The following is an 18,820-nucleotide window of genomic DNA, read 5'->3' on the forward strand; positions in this document are numbered from 1 at the left end:
TTGGTGTCCTGCGACAGCAGCCGTCCTAACAGACGTGCTCTTCCGGGTGTTTGCAAAGGTGGTTCTGGGAAGACCTCTGGTTCGATTTAACGGACGTCACACTGTGAACACTTTTGTTGACCGCCTGGTGCGGTAACAAAGTAAGTTTTTTTCAGTAATACTTTATGCATCAAATCAGTAAATTTTTAATCGAAGAATCTTAAAAATCACTGTTATTTAACATATCACTGGTCACCGCGAAATCAAAATGATTGAAAATACCTCTTTCAATATGCGAGCGTTTCTCATGTAACGAACCGCTACACTAAAACAAGATGTTAGCATAACAATCGAGGGCACGCGGTAATATTCGGTTGGCTGCTTGTCGGCGTTGGAGTGGGTAATGATGCCCGACACTATGAGAAGGCCTATTCTTAATGATAAATACTCTCTAATTCCTATGCAATACAAGATAAATACGGGAATTAGAAAACAAATGAAAAAAAGCAAAGCTGGTAAAAACTTTTATCCAAGTGCGCCCTTCTGCATTAACTGCCTTCGCAAGAAGTAAAAAAAATTAAAATCAAAGAGGTTGACATTTTCTAATCAGCTCATGCCTTTGCATGAGACACAATCCACTTATTATGTTTTGCATTGGAAAGAGTAAATTCTTGCCACGACCATTGTGACCAAAACACAAGACCAAACAAAAAGTTGCGAGTTAGTTTTACTCTAGCGTTGCTCGATCGATGAGTTCTCCAGAGACTGCAAATCAAGCAGAGCAAAGAGAGTGCAACGTGTGTTGTGCTTGATGTGCATTGGTGGTACTAATGCATAAGCAACAAAGTGAAATACGCACGATAGTCAAGTCTCGAATAGGTAGTTAGTATTTAAAGAAATTTTCTGGATCAAATGGTGAAAAATTGAACCATTGGCAGATCCATTCCTATTTAAGCCCCAAAAAATCAAAATGAGGTGCGGACTCGTTTTTTGAACTTGTCAGTCGGCAAGATAAAGCCGAGGGCTGAGCTATGCATTCGTGTGAGGCAGATTCGCCTCTAAAAGAAACTGATAAAAATACTCAAATACTCTGAAACTTATGAAGCAATGCGTAGCCATTCTTTGATTTATAATAAAATTCCTGAAAGTCCGCCCTATTTAATTCAGGAGCAATGAGCACTGCCCCGATAAAAAGTCATGGTTTTGCCAAAGACATTAGAATGACATTATTCTACGCTGGGCACATTGTGTAACGAGGGTGTGACGTAAAAGCTCTTATAGATTCTCGACATTGTTTGGCCTGTAAACCAACACTTCGAAGAGTCGTCTGCCAAACGAATTGCGCATGTAATAGGTATCAATGAATCTCTTAAAATAAAACCCATTTGATCAGGAGAACAAATCAGATTGGTGCTCCTCGACATTGCTGCGAGTTGGGGGTCGGTTAGTGCCTATATCCCATATGAAGCCAAATACCCGTTGTTTCTACAAAACCGCTCACAGTTTGTTACAAATATTATTATGGAATTATGCCACGCCCACCCTAAAACCCACAAACCTCCCAAAACAGCAACGCGTACACTTTTGAAATATATTTTGATACTTTTTCATTTTATTTTTAGTCTTCCCAATTTCTATCTGTATAGCAACAACATTTAGGCGACGCCGCCTTCAACGCCCAAAAACCGATTAAAACTTTCATACCCTCACTTTTGAAAATATATTTAAGAGAGACTTTGAAGAGATGCACTTGCAAGCTGATGCAACATTTTGAATTTTAAGAGTGCAGACATGCGAAGCTAAGTGAAGCATCTGGGTAAGCTTTTTACAAAAATATCTCAGCGGCAAATCGAACAGATACCAGAACACTTGGTGATTTCTTAGGCCGCCAAAACAAGTAATGTGACTAGCGCTGTTCTTGCCTCAATAACAAAACGGCTTGTGTGCGTTAGAGTGGGCGTGGCAAAAAGTTTTTGGAAAATCTATAGAAATTTGGAAACTAACTTGCTTATACTTATACTAACTAACTTATACCACGATATTTAGTTGTTATGCAATAACTTTTGTTATATCCATTACAATAGCATTAAAATTTGTTTAATATTTAAGGCTCACCAAATATAATATATATTACAGGCTGCGACTATCTTTTATATCAATTGAACACCACTTTTACCAATCTCACGAAATTATTAACTATAATAATACAGAAGGAAATATTCTGATAAAATTATTCTACATTGGCCAGAAACCTTATTTTGACCCCAAAGATTCAAATTAGTCTTCAAATTGGAAAAGTTAAGGGGAAATGTAACTAAACCAGAACTTACATTAAATCGATTGTAAGCTAATAGACAAATAGGTTTATAAAAAAGCCTTTAATGTGGCTTAAATAGTCTCTTAGAAATAAATTTAAAATTTATAAACGGTTTTTTGAGGTTGTGTATAACATTAAATTCCTAAGCTGACAGATAAGTAAAGTTTCACATCTTTAATGCTTAGAATAAAATATTTGTTGTAAATAAATGTAAACTTACCTTGCGGTTTATTCTATCAATTTGACGATTTTGATTTTCAAGTTCAGAACCCATATCCAATGCCATGTTACGGAGGTTGCCTATCATAGTGTTCACCTGGCCCATATTTTCTTCCATTTCATCTTCTCTAGCATCATTTGTTATCCTAAATAAAACATTTTGTTTTTAAGCTATGTTATTTAGTTTTATCATAAGTATTATAATATAGAATTTATTTCGAATGTTCGAAGGCGTGGTTGAGGTCATATAATGTGAGAAGTTAAAAACTCCGCGCAAATGCAGATATAAAACAAGATATAATGCTATAGTCAAGTCCCCCGACTATCAGATATCCCTTACTCAGCTAGTGGAAGTGCAAACGAGAAATTTCAAAAATTTCTGGAACATCGGTAGAAATTGGGTAAAAAATAATAAAATGAAAAATAAATTTTAAGAAATTTAAAAGTATGGGCGCTTCGGGGGCTTTAGAGTGGGCGTGGCAAAAAGTTGTTTGGCAAATCTATAGAAATTTACAAGATTTATTCAAAAATTAAAAAATATCACCCCATTTTTTAAAATTGTGCGCGTGACAGTTTTGGGCGGTTTGGGAGCTTATAAGTGGGCGTGGTAAAAAATTTGTTGGAAAATCTCTAGAAATTTACCAACTATATTCAAAAATAAAAAAATTTCAGAACATGTTTCAAAATTGTGGGTGTGACAGTTTTGGGCGGTTTGTGGGCGTAGTTGGCGAAGAAGTGGGATTGGAAAAATTTTTTTTGGCAAATCTCTAGAAATTTACAAACTAATATATTCAAAAATTAAAAAATAAAACAACATTTTTCAAAAGTGTGGGCTTGATCATTTTGGGCGGTTTGTTAGAGTGAGCGTGGCAACATTTGAAAACAAACTTGCGCTGCGTCTAAGTCTCTTTTAGCTGCGTGCTTAATCTAAAAATTCTAGCTTTTATAGTTCCTGAGATCGAGGCGTTCATACGGACAGACGGACGGACAGACGGACATGACCTGTTCTACTCGGCTATTGATCCTGATCAAGAATATATATACTTTATATGGTCGGAAACGTTTCCGTCTGTCTGTAACATACTTTTCAACGAATCTAGTATACCCTTTTGCTCTACAAGTAACGGGTATAATAATGACCTTCTTGTTGCCATTTACGCAATAAGTTACAAGCAGTTACAGTACGGGAAAGTAGAGAGTTTGGAGAACAAAAATTCAGAGGAAGAGAGTGAGGAGAAAGTGGGTTTGGAGAAGGAGAGCTTGGAGAAAAAAAGTGGTGAGAAGAAAGGAAAGAAACGGCAGTCGTTGGAGCAAGATGGCGGGAAGACAGAGAGAGTGCTAATTTCGGCAAATGGGACAGACAAATGGTAAAACCAAAGACATTACAATAACAAGATTTGTGCTGGCTTTAGAGCTGGCTCTAGGGTCTCTGCAATTTTTGTTCAAGAGCCAGAGAAAGAGCGCTTTAGAGCCAGCAGCTCTCTTGTACGCATACAGCGTCTGTCGCTGTATTCATTTCAAGTTTACAAGTTTATGGACTTTCAATCTATATTATTTTTTGATTGCTTGCCACCATATAAAAGTCTCTAATTTTGCATTGCCTTAACATTATAAATATTTTAATACATCATACAACAAGATAGAATGCTATAGTCAACAAGAGTTAACTTGAGTTTCTCATATGGACAAGTCCACAGATGTGGCACTGTTCTTATTAACCACGTGTGCAGAAAGTGGAAACAAAGTGATTTACTTTTGTGAATTCGACTCACTAATTTATTTGACGATTTGCATCGTCAAGACTGCTGTCAACTGTTAAAGCTGAAAAAATTAATATATCACCACGGAAATCAATTGACTTCGACGCTATGAAGGCAATTGCAGGTGTATGATACTCTGAACTACGCGCTAGCTTGCCAATTACTTCATGGCGAATGCCCAGCTATCTTCACCCCATGTGAATTTACAACCTGTAACACAGGAATTACGACAACATCAAGCATATCCACTACACCGTCCAGTCCATTTCGACAACAACACTGAATGGTAGTGTGTGCTCTATAACGGTCAGCCCGAGCTAAATCAATGCGGTTCACTCTAGAGGATGGCAAGAAGTACCTCACAAAGAGCTGTCTCCATTCTATCCCCCAAAGTAACCCCAAAAAGGCAGGACTCATTAGGAGGACTGTAACCGCACAAATTGTTTCCAAGCCTTGAGAGATTGCGAAGTCATCCTCCACCTCGCAAGCCGCGATTGATTGTGCAAAACTGAAGCATGCAAGCATGAATACACCTACTCCCGGCGCCCCCCACTAACTCTCACTAACACTTACTAGCCCCACCAACTTTTTGACATTCTCCAGCAAGCTGGACGCCCTCATTGGAGACTCTTCCACTATAAAAACTTTAAATTGAGGTGACTGCACTATACAGTGTAACTCCTCCGACTACAGAACGGTGGCTTGTCGAAAAGGGTATACTCTTTCACCACCACCAGCTACCAGAGGATCAGCCCTTCTGCATTGTAATGCGTAATGTTCATCGGAAGACATTATCGAATGCCTGCAGAAGGCCACCACGTTCTCCGCGTATACACCTCACGCAACAAAATAACACAACTCCGACTCAACATGAGATTCATCGATTTAATAAAGGAGGAAAGCAACAATTATGTCTGGCGTCTGCAGGCATAAATTTAGCTGGGAGAAGCCGGGAAAACAGTCCAAGCCCGTTAAATATCTCAGGAGCCAGGAATATGGGCACACCAAGGCTTACTGCACAAGGCATATGCAGGCAATGCGGTAAGAATCACCTAACCAAGGAATGTAATCTCGGAACGGCCGATTCTAAGTGCTGCAATTTTAAAGTTTGCAAAAAATATCTTCAACTCGACTTAAAAATTAAGCAGCACATAAGATCATTCCAACACCTGTACCAAGTATTACTCTAACCTTTGGCAGGCAAACTTATGCGAGCGTAGCCAGGACTAATATAATGGTCGATCAAAGACCTGCATAGCCCAAGTAAACAACCCCTCCCCTCGGTCACAAGCACAAACGATGCTCTGGACGCTATGTTGGAACTGCCCTTTACGAGATTCGACAGGATGATGTCGATAATAGAGTCCCTCATGCAAGCGATCCTTCAGATGGGCCCTGTCTTCACCGTCTCATACAAGGGGTAAATTTAAAATAGCAGTCAGGAATGCCAACGAAACCTACTTGAAGGTTAACGAGATTACTGCCTTTATAGAGCTCCATGACATCGACATCCTCATGCTGTCTGAGACGCACTTCTGTTCGCGGTCCATCTTTAGAATTCCCGGCACACAATTTGCATACTGCCAACTACTCGGATGGGAGACACCACGAAGGTTCGGCAATCCTTATTAGATCTACAATATCAACCCTCCTTTTCACTCTCAGAAGATTACCTACAATCAGTCGGCATCAAGCTGTCTGCAAGCAGAGGGTCATTCGATGTTGCCTCGGTCTACTGTCCTCCAGCCTTCAGGTGGGCTGAGGCAGACATCTTGCGCCATAGAAGCTCTGACTGAGCTTTCGTCTGACCATATCCCGCTGCTCTTTGAACTGGACGAGGAGGCTCAATAATTTTTAGGGAACCCCTAGAACGCTGTCTTTGCATGTAAATGTTGCTATTTTTGAGACACACATCTAGGATGCCGTCGTGCTGAATATGCCCATCAACACTACCGATGACCTGCATGCTTATTTTCACAGCTGACCTTACAAAAACAACAACAGCAACTTCTCAGTCTGGAAGTTAACGTGAGGAATAAGGAGGCAGCCGCTCTGCCAATCGCCCGTACAGGGACACTGGCATATGGCTCAAAACGGATGGTGAAAAAGCGAACGCATTTGCTGAGCATTTGTTCTCTACCCCCTTTCCACTGACGGACGGCTTCCACTAAGAGGAAATCGCAAACTTTTTGGATGTGCTTACTCAACCAGCCCACCCCATGAGACATACCACGCCGCAAGAAGTCAGCTTGCAGTTAAAGGCCCTCCAAATGAAAAAGACACCCGGACCGGACGAAATTTAAAATCGTGCAGCCAAATACCTTCCACGCAAAGGAGTTCTGGCCCTAGTACAAATTTATAACGCCATGCTGAGACTAGGGCACTTCCCTAAGAAATGGAAACGGGCGCGGATTGTTATGATACCCAAAGCCGGCAAACCTCCAATGCAGATAGACTCATATCGCCCAATAAGTCTGCTTCTAACCGTTTCAAAGGTCTTTGAACTCATTCTGCTGAAGCGATTGATAGAACGCAGGTATCAGGCTATATACCACAACATCCATTCGGTTTCAGGAAGTCACATGGTTGCCCGGAACAAGTTCACCACCTAGTCAATCACGTAACACACGGCTTTGAGTCCAAGTTCTTTACGGTGGAAGTCTTTCTAGACGCAGCCTTTCTTAAAGCAAGCAATTGACAAGGTATGGCACGAGGGACTCTTGTACAAAATTAAGGCCGGACATTGAAGTCTGAGCATCCAAGTGGAATACAGCTATAAACTGTGCTATGTTCGCTTGTGTGACTTTCGCCCTCCGGCCCGGCACCTGCACTGGCTTTACTTACAATGGTGGAATGATAGGCGACGTGAACTCCCACTGTTACCTGGATCGAAAATTCATTTGGAGGGCCCATGTCACAGCAGTAAAGACAAAGTGCCATCAAAAGCCACAAAAGCTGGACTGGCTACCGCGGTCAAGCAAACTTCAGCTTTCGACAAAAGTCGAAACGTCATTAAGGCGATAATGAATCCTACATGGACATATGCTATCCAAGTTTGGGGAACGGCCTCCAAACACCATCTGGAGAGGCTGAGAACTGTTCAAACACGTACTGCTCGGCGTGCGTCCGGTCTTCCCTGGGACGTCTCCAATCACCGCTATCCAAGGAATCTCCGGAAGATTGTGATTGGTGATCGGATCAACCTTCACAGTAGCCTATTCGTAGACAAGCTAGTAAATCACCCAAATTCTTTGGCGAGTAGTCTCGCGAGTCCTCTTCCCCTCCGACCATAAAAATAGTAATAGATAAATAAATGTACATAATAATATCTTGCGACGTGAAAAAAGATATGAAGTTAGTGATTCTTAAAGATGCTTATGTCCGCTGGTCCTGCCTCAAGAATTCAAAATATCTTCTCGAAGTTAATTCAATTCAAAAAATTATTCATATTTCGGAATTTATTATATTAAATACGTTAACTGAAGGATTTCTACAGTTACCACCATTTGCTTGAACGTACGCAAATATATTTTCCAGGGAATCCTGGTTAACTAGTTAAAAAGAAAAAGTGGTCCGTGTGGTCCTTAAATATATCTTAGACGAGTCCCCAAATATAGCTTCACTAGTTTGGATCAAGCCATCAAGACAATATATACTATTGCCTTGATATTTAACGTTGCTTAGGTAATCATGCTTTCTTGTACTAGTAAGTTGTATACTGGTAATCTTTACTAATAAATATACTAAAATTTTATTTTATTTTTTTGACCCTCTCTGTTTCCGTGATCATCCGACTTAAGAAGCTCACTTAGTTCTCCCCTCCATATTAACATCCACTCCATCTTTGCCAACCATGCCGCGGTTTCATTGAGCATTGCTTGCATTATTTTTCTCAAAACAGCTTTGCAATTTCTGTATTGTTTCATCTTCCTCTTATTAATAACTTATAGTATTGGGGGAGCTTCCGGGAGTCTACCTTCTTGTAGTTTGCTTATCCTGTTGGGTTTCATACGTAGATTAATTGCGCTTCGTCTTGGACTCCTTTGACCGCTTTTAAATTTTCTTTATCGCTTTGACTTTGTAATCTCAACCCCCTCTCGTTGCCGTGTCCTGCCGTAACTAGGATCTGCAAGTGTGTGAGGCTTGTCATCCATTTGTGGGCACAGTTGACATATTCCCCCGTTCGAAGCGTGGCTTTCAATGGCATTCTTAAGGGGCAGCAATCTCAGCTAATTTACTAATCGTTTCGTCAATTCTGTTTTAGTCTTTATTACGTAATTGCGGGCGACTCCATCACGAAGGATCTCAATAAAAAATTCATGTAGAAAAATTATCCACACAGACTTCTGCATGTGGCAGAATGGAATCCATCGGGAAGCTTCTATGGTAGCTCCACCATAATGGGCTTAAATAAAATACGGGTTTCCTCCTCATACGCTAAAATTGGGATCGAATTGCGCAGAGAAGAAAAAAACCATGACAACAACACTTGAAATGTCGTCGCCTGTTTCACCAATACATCGTTGACATATACAGTGGTGGACACTAATTTAGCACACTATGCATGGTCGATTTTCTTTTCTTATTTTTTCAGTTGTTAAAATGATTAGATCAGTAATATTTTATTGTGCGGGTAGGTTACTAAGTAGAGAAGAAGTACCGTTATTTTCGCCTCTCTAGCTTTTGTCTTCTTTCATTGCCATTCGTTTTTATCCAGACACCCCCCAAATTTGGCTGGACACGAATTTAGCACACTTGACAAAACAGTATATTTTTATACAGTAATAATTTTTTTTTTTATTTTAATATTATGTTGGATATCTTTTATACTTGTATACTTCATGATGTCTATGTGGCAAACTCTCCACCAAAGCTGCGAATCTCTTCTGCGGTATGGTAGACCAAGCATTTATTATTGTGCTCTATAGTTCATTTAAATTGCTGGGTGTCACAAGTCCAATCTCCTTCTCAACATCAACCCGAAAATTCTCAATAAAACGCCACTGCAACGGTAATTTATCATCCGCATAGAGGATCATAACATCAGAGATTATTTTTATAGACTTGTTGATCCATCCACAGCTTTATGGTGTATCGTGGATGATATCGCAATGATAATGATATCATATCGCAAATATGAACGACCTGATTTGTTCATCACATTCACCTGCAATCCCAAATGGACTGAGATTAAGAAACAACTTTTTGATGGTTGATCGCCTGACATTAATGTCCGAGTTTTCATCACAAAATACAATGTCTTTGGCGAAACTCCGTGTCATATGTATTCATTGGAATGACACAAACGAGGTCTTCCGCACGCACATATCTTGATTTGTTTGGAAGATTCGACCAAATGAAATTGAAAACGTCATTAGTGCTGAGATGCGTGATCCAGAGGCTGTACGATGAATTGTACGATGTCGTTGTGGGCAACATGATACACGGTCCATGTGGCAACACCAATCCAAATTCTCCATGTATAGTCACCGGCAAATGTTTAAAGCGATATCCACGAGATTTAGTAACAGAAACTGTTACTAGAAGTTATGGATATACGTCGTATCGATGACGTTCACCAGAAGACAACGGAAGAACAACAACTGTCAAAGTGAACCGTTAAGATTGGAAGGACGAAAAATTTTGTATATCATTCTGTATTTCATTAAAAAGCCATGTTTAAATACAAATTTTGGGAGGGACAACGTCTGCAGGGTCCGCTAATGAAGTAATACAAATTGATATCACCACGAGCAAAACGCCTTCACAAAACAATAAATGAAAAGATTCGAATCATCAATACTGAAAATAATATTGAAACAAGAATAAAAACAATCATATACACAAACAACCATATAACTAAAAATAATACAACCAGACATATACCAGCTTACATTCTACGCTTACGCAGCTTACGATAAGCAGGCACACCCACCTATGATTTCTAAATAAACCGACCAAACTATGAAATTTACACAAAATATAGACAAGCCCCCATTATAATTATTTTAATCAGGAGTAATAAAAAATCCTATTCCCTTTATGCTGTCTGTGTCTCACAAATAACATAACACAACTTGAAGAAACATATGACAATATTATTAAAGATAGTCGGTATTACATTATTCGAAAAATGAAAACAGGAAATGAACGGCATACGTATAACAAAACGTAACAAACGAAGACTGTTTACCTTCGTAGGCTTCACAAAATACCTTTTTGGCCTTAAAAATCGCTTTTCAATGAATCGCTTTAAATGATATAAAGCTTGTTATCGATAGGCAAACATATAAAGCTTCATAGATCTTTAATCGGTTGAGCAGGATACCAACAAGTTACAATCATGTCACAATATCATGTTCTGCATTTTTAATGTGGATATTAAATCATGATCTAGCAACAGGTTTATAATTGTAGTTTTAAATTATGTAATGCTTTAATTATGTTTTTTTCAACAAAATTGTAAGCTCTTGAGTAAGTGAGGGCGAAGTGTGTATCGCACTACAGTCACACATCTGGCAATCACTTAATAATATATCACAACTAATACCTTGAAGTTCCTATACTAAATATTTTTGGTCCTTGTAGTCGAGTCTTACAAAATACGTGAAAGTTAAAACATGACTAAAAAAAGCTGGTACTCAAGTTCATAAAAAAAATTTTGTTTCTTGTTTACCTAAAATTAGTGGCTATCACAGAATTTACCAGATGCATCATCAGAAAACAAAAAAGCGCTATATTTTAAATCCCCACGAAGCATTGCAAAAACGGAAAGTGACTCACGGTATTTGCCCTCCTCAGCCAGGAGTGCTTGGAACTTTAGGTGAAATAATTTCAGGAAAGATTTAATGTTATTGTTAATGTGACATCAGCTCGGACATGTCCAGTAAGCCTTTCAAAATTGTTCCACTATTTCGGCTTATTACCGCATAGGTGGGTTGCCGCAAAAAGACATTATTACGTTACACGCGTTTCTCGTAAAGTAAAAGCGTACACTTGATTCTTTGAAAAGTATGTAATAGGTAGGAAGAACCTACCCGTAAAGTATATTTACTCTTGATCATGATCACCACGTCTATCTGGCCATGATCGTTTGTCTGTCTGTATGTTCGTCCGACCGTCTTTTTACGTGTCTGTCCGTCCGTATGAACGTTGATATCTCGGGAGCTAGAAGGTTGAGATTAAGTATACAGATTCTAGAGAAGTACATGCAGCGCAAGTGTTTTAAAAGAACTCGACAAAATAAAAATTGGTAATAACTCTAAACAAATGACAAACATTTAAAATTTTCAGAAGTGAGGGCCTGCGAGTTATAATTTATGGGCAAAACGAAAAACAAATCTAAACATTTCTGAAAGATAAGACCGTGAAGGTTTCGGGCGGTTTGTTAAAGTGGTCGCGTAACATTTTTTTTTTGGGAATTGATAGAAATTTATAAGACTTTGTGAGGAGTCTCCCCACGAATCCGGGTGCAAGGGAGTGGCCTAACAACAGCTAAGACAGATGGAATGCGAGAGGAGTCAAGGCCGGCCTGGTAGAATGGGAAATAATGAACCTTGGACCCTGGCAAAGCGGAGAGACCGTGAAATTACGGGGTCGACAAAAGATCCGTGATTGAGAGAAATCACCCGTCGATGATTTATCGGTCAGTGAGAACGTGAAGTGAGCAAGTGAAGAACCTGTCACGGTCAGTGACAGTGGAGTCATTGGTCGGCAAAGGTGGCCCTGGGACGAGCGTAGGCTTTACGTAACGGACGATACACCTCCACCGCCATAACATCCTAAGCCCATTCGAGACGGCACGGGTAAGCTGTCAAGAACGAAGGAAGGACGACTAAGGAGCGACGCCGTGCGTCCGACGGCGCACTGGACTGTAGGAGTCCATTGTTGAAGTAGTCTGAAATAAAGCTGTTCTAATCTGATACTCTGCCTTCTCTTTGGTCGGGCAATCAAACAAATCATAATATTTGGGGGGACGAGCAAACAAACTCTCTCAGCTAGCCATTGCAATTCGTAGCGAGCAGAACTGAGAAAAGCAGTTCGTGCCTAACCGTGATTGCCAGGACAAAAGAACAAAGAATAAGATGTGAAGTTTAAATACACAGCTGGTGACGAGGAGCAGACAGCAGCAGATGAGAAGGCAACTAAATTTAAGCAATTTTGATTGTTATTAATCACGGTAGGCTAAATACAAATATTCTTAGGCCAAATCAGCTTAAGAAGGAAATTGCAAAAATTCAGCAATTTAGTAATCCCAGGAAAGCGGCCAGATACGGAACTTAAGGAGGTGTGTTCGCTGTCAACAGCCAGGGGTTTATTTATCGACGACAAATTAATCATTAGTGCAAAGGTGCCTCTGTTTAGTAGGTATCCATCTAAATTGTTTAGAGTCATTCCGGTGTCAATACATAATGAAGATCAGATGATAATTGTGCATACCACTTAATTTTAAAAAGATTCCTATCATATAATGACGGAATCTACTTAAAATCAATGCCAGACATTTTTTTTAAATTGTGGGCGTGACAGTTTGCGCGGCTTGTGGGCGTTAGAGTGGGAGTGTCAAAAAGATTTTGGCAAATCTATAAAAATGTACAAAGATGTATTCAAAGATGAAAAAATATCACATCTTACAAAAGTGTGTACGTGACAAATTTGTGCGGTTTGTGGGCGTGGCAAACAGCTTTTGAAATTTACATCATATATTCAAAACTGACAAAATATTATATTACAACATTTTACAATAGTATGGGTGTGAAAGATTTGGGCGGTTGGTGGGCGTAGGAGTGGGCGTGTTAAAAATTGTTTTGGCAAATCTATAGGAATTTACAAGATATATTAACAAAATGAAAAAATGTACCTAAAGATGTTAAAAGCGAAAAGTTAAAATAAGTTAAATTTAGACTAATTATTTTTGAAATGTAAAATTAAAATATGCGCATAGCCTGGCTGGCCCTTTGGCAGAATGTTCACACATGAACACAGATATATAGAATAGTATTTAACACGATTGAACCGCTGCAGCAATGTATTGTCAAACATTTGTCTGCGTATATTTAAAGCAAACAACGCTTGAGCATTAGATATAGATATCTGGAATGATACCACGAACTCCTGTGTGGGTTCAATTAAAGACACTAGAATACGACTAGGTCGTATAGCATTTCCTTGAGGATATGGAATGTCGTGCAGTGGAAAATACCCACACTTAAGGTCTATTCCCATGTCTGAAGAACAAATAGCGTTTGTCTAGTTAGAGATAAGATTGGAATATGTTAATTCCTTGTAAGCCACCTAAGCTAGGTAAGATCAGAAATAAAATGTACACATGTGCTTTATTTGCAGCCTCTTTACATTTTGGTCAATGGAGCCATCGAAGAAATTTAACTGCGACCAAACTCTGCAGTTTCCCCCCTATGGTAAAAGACTTAGAGAAAGGTCAGCTCCTTTAAGCATTGCTTAGTTAATATTGCAGCTAAAGGTAGTAAAAATAATTAACTCTATTTTCCCTCTATGGTAAAGAACAGAGTATATATTTAAAAATAAAATTTGAAATATCAACTTAACAAATGTAGACGTTTGCTTTATTTTTTATTTTATTACTTGTTCATATATCCCTTTTTAGATTAGTACACTTACCTGCCGATATAACCCGCTTGCGCCATCATGCCATTTCTGTCATCCATCACTCTTTGTGGTTGATTATTTACAACTTTCCCATCATCATTGCCTTTCCAGGTTCCATCATCTTCTTTGAATGATTGGCTTCTGCAAGTATCAGATTTTTTTTGTTAAAATATTTATTTAGATAATAAATTTTCTTAGTAAAAAGAAAAATAATTCTTATCAATGGGCAAACTTTTTTTTTGTTATTTTGAAGCATATTATTTAACCTTTGTAAAGAAATTGAAACATAAACGGCAAAATAGGTAGCCGTCATAGAATCAATGAAGATATTCTTATACTAGTCATAGAACCGTGCGCACTTTCCAACGAAACACATAAAATCAGAATAACAGCGGTTAAAAAAAAAATATTGGTATGTAGATATGTTTTTAAAAGGAAAACAAACATATTCAAGTCAGATCAGCTAAACTTGTTTTGGGACATCGATGGGTATAAACCTAATAACTAGATTCCGACTTAAAAATTTTAATATTTTTATACCCATCACTCGTAAAAAAAGGGTTTACCAGCAAAACTATATATCAGGTTGAAGGTAGCGTATCGAAACCTATATATATACATGTATATATATAATATATATATTCATGTCCTCGCCAGATCTAGCAATGTCCGACTGACAGGCCGTCTGTCTAATCGTCGCGATCTTTGGAACTATAAAAACTTAAAATATATATGCAATGAAGCTAAGAAAATCCTATTTTTGAATTACCAAAGATTTTCGCGGTTACTGTGTAAGATGTAAATAAAATGAAATGAACTCTTACTGGACTATGTAATTAAGAATCGCATCAGTGCTCAATTATTATAAGAATTAAAATGGTTACGAAAGATAGACATAGAATTTAAACATGCGAATATTATTGAAGTTTTATTTAGAATTATTACTACTTTTAGTGAATTATAATCCATTTTGAACTCCATGCTGACCCAAGAAAATTGGCAGGGTGGGCAAATAACACCCCCAATAACATCCTGGGGTGTTCACTGAGAGAAACTCTCTATTAATCCTTCTATTTTTTTGCATAACTACCACTAGTGACGACTGATTAGGCTCGTTCGCACGCATATAGTTTTAAATCGTACAGATATGACTGAACACCCAATTGCTGCAACCTCTTAATAACACCACGACACTCGCTGACGAGATAGAGCCGGACTAAAATGCGTGCGGGTATATCAGCAGGGAAGACCATCAGCTCATCGTTGTTCGTTACACCCCCTATTATTCCTAGGATCCTTGTGATATTTCTCTTTGCGCTCAGAGCTTCTCCTTTCAGCGCCAATCATTTATCCAATTTGAACTTGTCCTCCAGATATTTTTGGCACTGATCGATAGGCTTAATCAACACTACCGAACGGTCAATTATTCGCCTATCTCTAGGCATATAATACCCCCTGATTTGACCAAATTTTTTTTTGCCGCACATTGCTCTTGTCTATGCCTGGGCCAAAGGATCGATGAGTGTGAAGAACTGTTCGTTCTGTCGAAGATACGACCGCCTCATGTGTTTGCTAAAGCGTTTCTTTATAGATGCCCTAAAGGCCCTAAAGGCATCCAGTTGGTCGGCTTTTAGCCTCCTTCTTACCGCAATTCGCCGCCGAGTGCCATGTACTCGTGGTCTGTCCACTGAACTTCGGTGCTTTGGATGAACTTATGTGTGGTTTCCTGCCGAATACTGTTTGCCAACGCTTCTGGTTCCTCAGTCCGTCCGCCCAATCTCAGGGACTACAAAAGCTAGAATGTTGAGATTACGCATCCAGGGACATAGATTTGCCTATAAACTTTTTGCCACGCCTTTTCTAACGCCCATAAGCCGCGAAAAATTGTCACGCCCTTTTAAACATTTAAAATTTTTTTTTTTTATTTTATTATTTTTTCCTGAAATATTTTGTCCTGAAGTCAACTACACTGTGGTAAATATTATCATAAAACATCGATAAAACAGTTTAGATAATCCAGTCGAACATAAAATAATTTTTCGTCACAAAACGTAATATTAAAACTTTGGTTAGTTTACTCATAAAGTACATAACAGATCCATTGAAGATTATTGAATATGTAGACGAAAACGCTTCGAGAGTTTCGGTATTCGAAAACAGTGAAACTAATTTTAAATATTTTCAAAAGAACTACGAGTAGTTCGAAATGCACTTAAATACAAAAACCCAAGTCGGTCAATAAAATAATCAATTCAATTAAAAACGTAAAAAAAACTTTGCGCAGTTCACAAAGCATTTAAACCTAAAACTCCGATTCGGTCAATAAAATATTCAATTCGTTGAAAACAAAAAGCAGAAAGCACCTGTCCCATATTAAAGAGATTATAACAGGATTATGATGGAAATGCAAAAGGACTTGTATAAAAGGACTTGAAACACATATCTGAAGTGGAATACTTATTACAATAATACACCACGCAAAAACGCCGACAAATACATATAATTTATGGATCAATTATAAGGACCATGATGGGCCCAGCCCGAGAGAGAATTAAAAAAATATGAGCAGTAGTAGTAATAAATAAGTTAGACTTAGACCTAGATCACTCAGAGAGATTACTACTGCTACCACTGCTTTAAATAAAAACTGCATTGAGATAAAACTTCCTGATAGACTTATGGGAGTATCGTGGTGGCTGTGGTTGATACCCATATCGCGGCTGGATGCGCAAAACTCGGGTGCTGTGATCCATAGATCAGTAGAGATTTTAGGTAGATCTCACTCAGCAAGGGTGAGTGCGTGTGGGTTTATAGGATGTCGTTGTTGTAATCCCTTCAATGTGGAACTCGCCACGTAAAACAAGTTAGGAGGGATCTGAATAACCCACTGTAACCCGTCTGATATCCTGTCCAGGGGCGCATTGCCGAATTAAAACAAGCTACATGGTTCGAGGCACCGAAGTTTTTGAGCTAAGATCAGCAACATTGGCCAAAGAACTGCCGAGACAACATTGAAATCGACATGGAAACTGTGCAGCTTGAGAAAAGAAAATCAGCCTTTGCTGTACAAACGACCAGTAATCAACTACTTGAAGGAATCTACAAAATTAGTTCGTATCATCGCTGCCTACTGGTACAGGTTTATTCAGTGCTGCCGTAAGTTTACACCATTCTAATCATCTTCGTCACCGACAGCAGAATCACAGTAGGTGCTACATCGCGTCGTCCAGAATATTCAAACCAATCACTCCGCTCAAGAGATGCAATCGGTCGTGATGTGAACGCAAAGGACTTAGCGCGACAAGTCGTTTGCTCATGAATACATTGTCGTCGCTATCAACCAACTCTCGAAAAGAGCTAATGGGGCAACTGCCCAAAAATCGTATCAAGCTGTATCGGCTGTTTTCAATATGCGGAATAGACTTTTGCGGACCAATCAACGTCTACTTGCACATCCCGGATAAGTCTCCTACCAAGGCTTCGTTTGCTTCTCAGATCTCATGACGGATTATTTCATCAAGTTTCCTCGATCATATTTTGTGACAACGCTACAAACTTCGCAGGAGCTAACAACAAGCTAGAAGCTTTGAAGCAGTTTCTATTTAAGGAAAAAACTACTAATTCAATTCATATTTTTGACGCACTGAGTTCATTAACTTCCACTTCATTCAACTTGAATCATCTGCTGACGCAGACCATGCGCGCTTTAAAGCCAGAGGTGGCGCTCCTCTGCGAACAATACAAGGTTGGCCCCTGTGACAAGTGGGTTTCAGACCGAACGGGCAAAGCAGCCAAATGGGTATGCGGGAAGGTCGCAACCCAGATAGTCAAGTTCGCACAACCTGGACGAAGTTTGCACCAAATCTAGCTGTCGACAACATAGCCATTGCTCATGAAGATAATCATCCCCCTACAACGGTGGCTTCTTGGTCGTATAGTAATAGTCATAGGCAGGATCGGGCAACACCATCATGTAGCCCACGTAAGCACTGCCAAGGGAATTATCTGCCGCCCTATACGGAGTCTTGCCTTATTACCTGTCTCTTGAAAGTCAATTGTATACTTTCATGGGAGCCGATACGTTGGATTAAAACCAAATTAGTATAATTTTTTTTTAATTTTAAAATTGCGCATCTTTTGAATGTTAGCTAATATCTGTTATAATATTGCTGCCAACTCAAACGAACGTATTAGTGGCAGACAGGAAATAAGTGGGAAAAATTTAAGTTTGTTAGGCCACGAGAAGTTTGAATTGAGATATTTTCCCTCACTTATCATTAAAATTATATACTCTTAAACATGCGAAAATGTATAGTCCCCCGACTATCAAATTCCCGTTATTCAGCTGCATGCCTAATCTCAATATTCTAACTATTATAGTTCCTGAGACGTTTAAAAGGCCGGGGAAACGGATAGAGGGACGGACATGGCCATATCGAATTGGCTATTGATCTAGATTACCTGTTACAAACTTTTCAGCGAATCTAGTATCTACTCTAATCTACGAGTAACGGGTATAACTTTTTATCCCCGTCTGTCTGTCTGGTTGTCTGTCTGTTTGCCCATTGTGCTATCCATATGAACAATGTTGTGGATAAAAACAGGCAGATTCTTCTGAGCCTAAGCAGCGCATGTATTTTTTAAGTGGCCAAATCTGTCTTGTCAAAATGTTAGAAAGTATTTAATTTTTTATATAAATCTTAATGGCAGGTTTTTTATGCTAGCTCAAACTTTCAATTTCTATATTGCATATAGCGAATTAAATACTAATTAGATGCATTTAAACAAGAAACATATATTGAATTGAATTGAATCATTGAAGAAACAGAAATTGAAATATGTGTATATAGTAGGTTGTCAAATATCTCCCTTCCGTTTTTTTTGCTCTTTATTCAATGCTTTATAAAAAGTGTTACAG

At 38.8% G+C, this 18,820-nt stretch overlaps 1 protein-coding gene across 7 annotated transcripts in view; it reads right to left on the reverse strand.

Moving 5' to 3' along the window:
* The window catches only part of LOC6544436 (synaptosomal-associated protein 25), an 83,672-nt gene that overhangs the window by 4,221 nt on the left and 60,631 nt on the right, over nt 1-18,820 (reverse strand). For all 7 annotated transcript variants that reach the window (XM_001973770.3, XM_026977422.1, XM_026977418.1 and 4 more), the window contains 2 exons: nt 13,915-14,043; nt 2,517-2,661 (listed from right to left, as the gene is read on the reverse strand). In XM_001973770.3, coding sequence (XP_001973806.1) covers nt 2,517-2,661; nt 13,915-14,043 — 274 coding nt within the window. The remainder of the gene's footprint in view (nt 1-2,516; nt 2,662-13,914; nt 14,044-18,820) is intronic.

The sequence above is a fragment of the Drosophila erecta genome, unplaced genomic scaffold, assembly GCF_003286155.1.
Source record: "Drosophila erecta strain 14021-0224.00,06,07 unplaced genomic scaffold, DereRS2 tig00000021-arrow-pilon, whole genome shotgun sequence".
Taxonomy (NCBI): Eukaryota; Metazoa; Arthropoda; class Insecta; order Diptera; family Drosophilidae; genus Drosophila; species Drosophila erecta.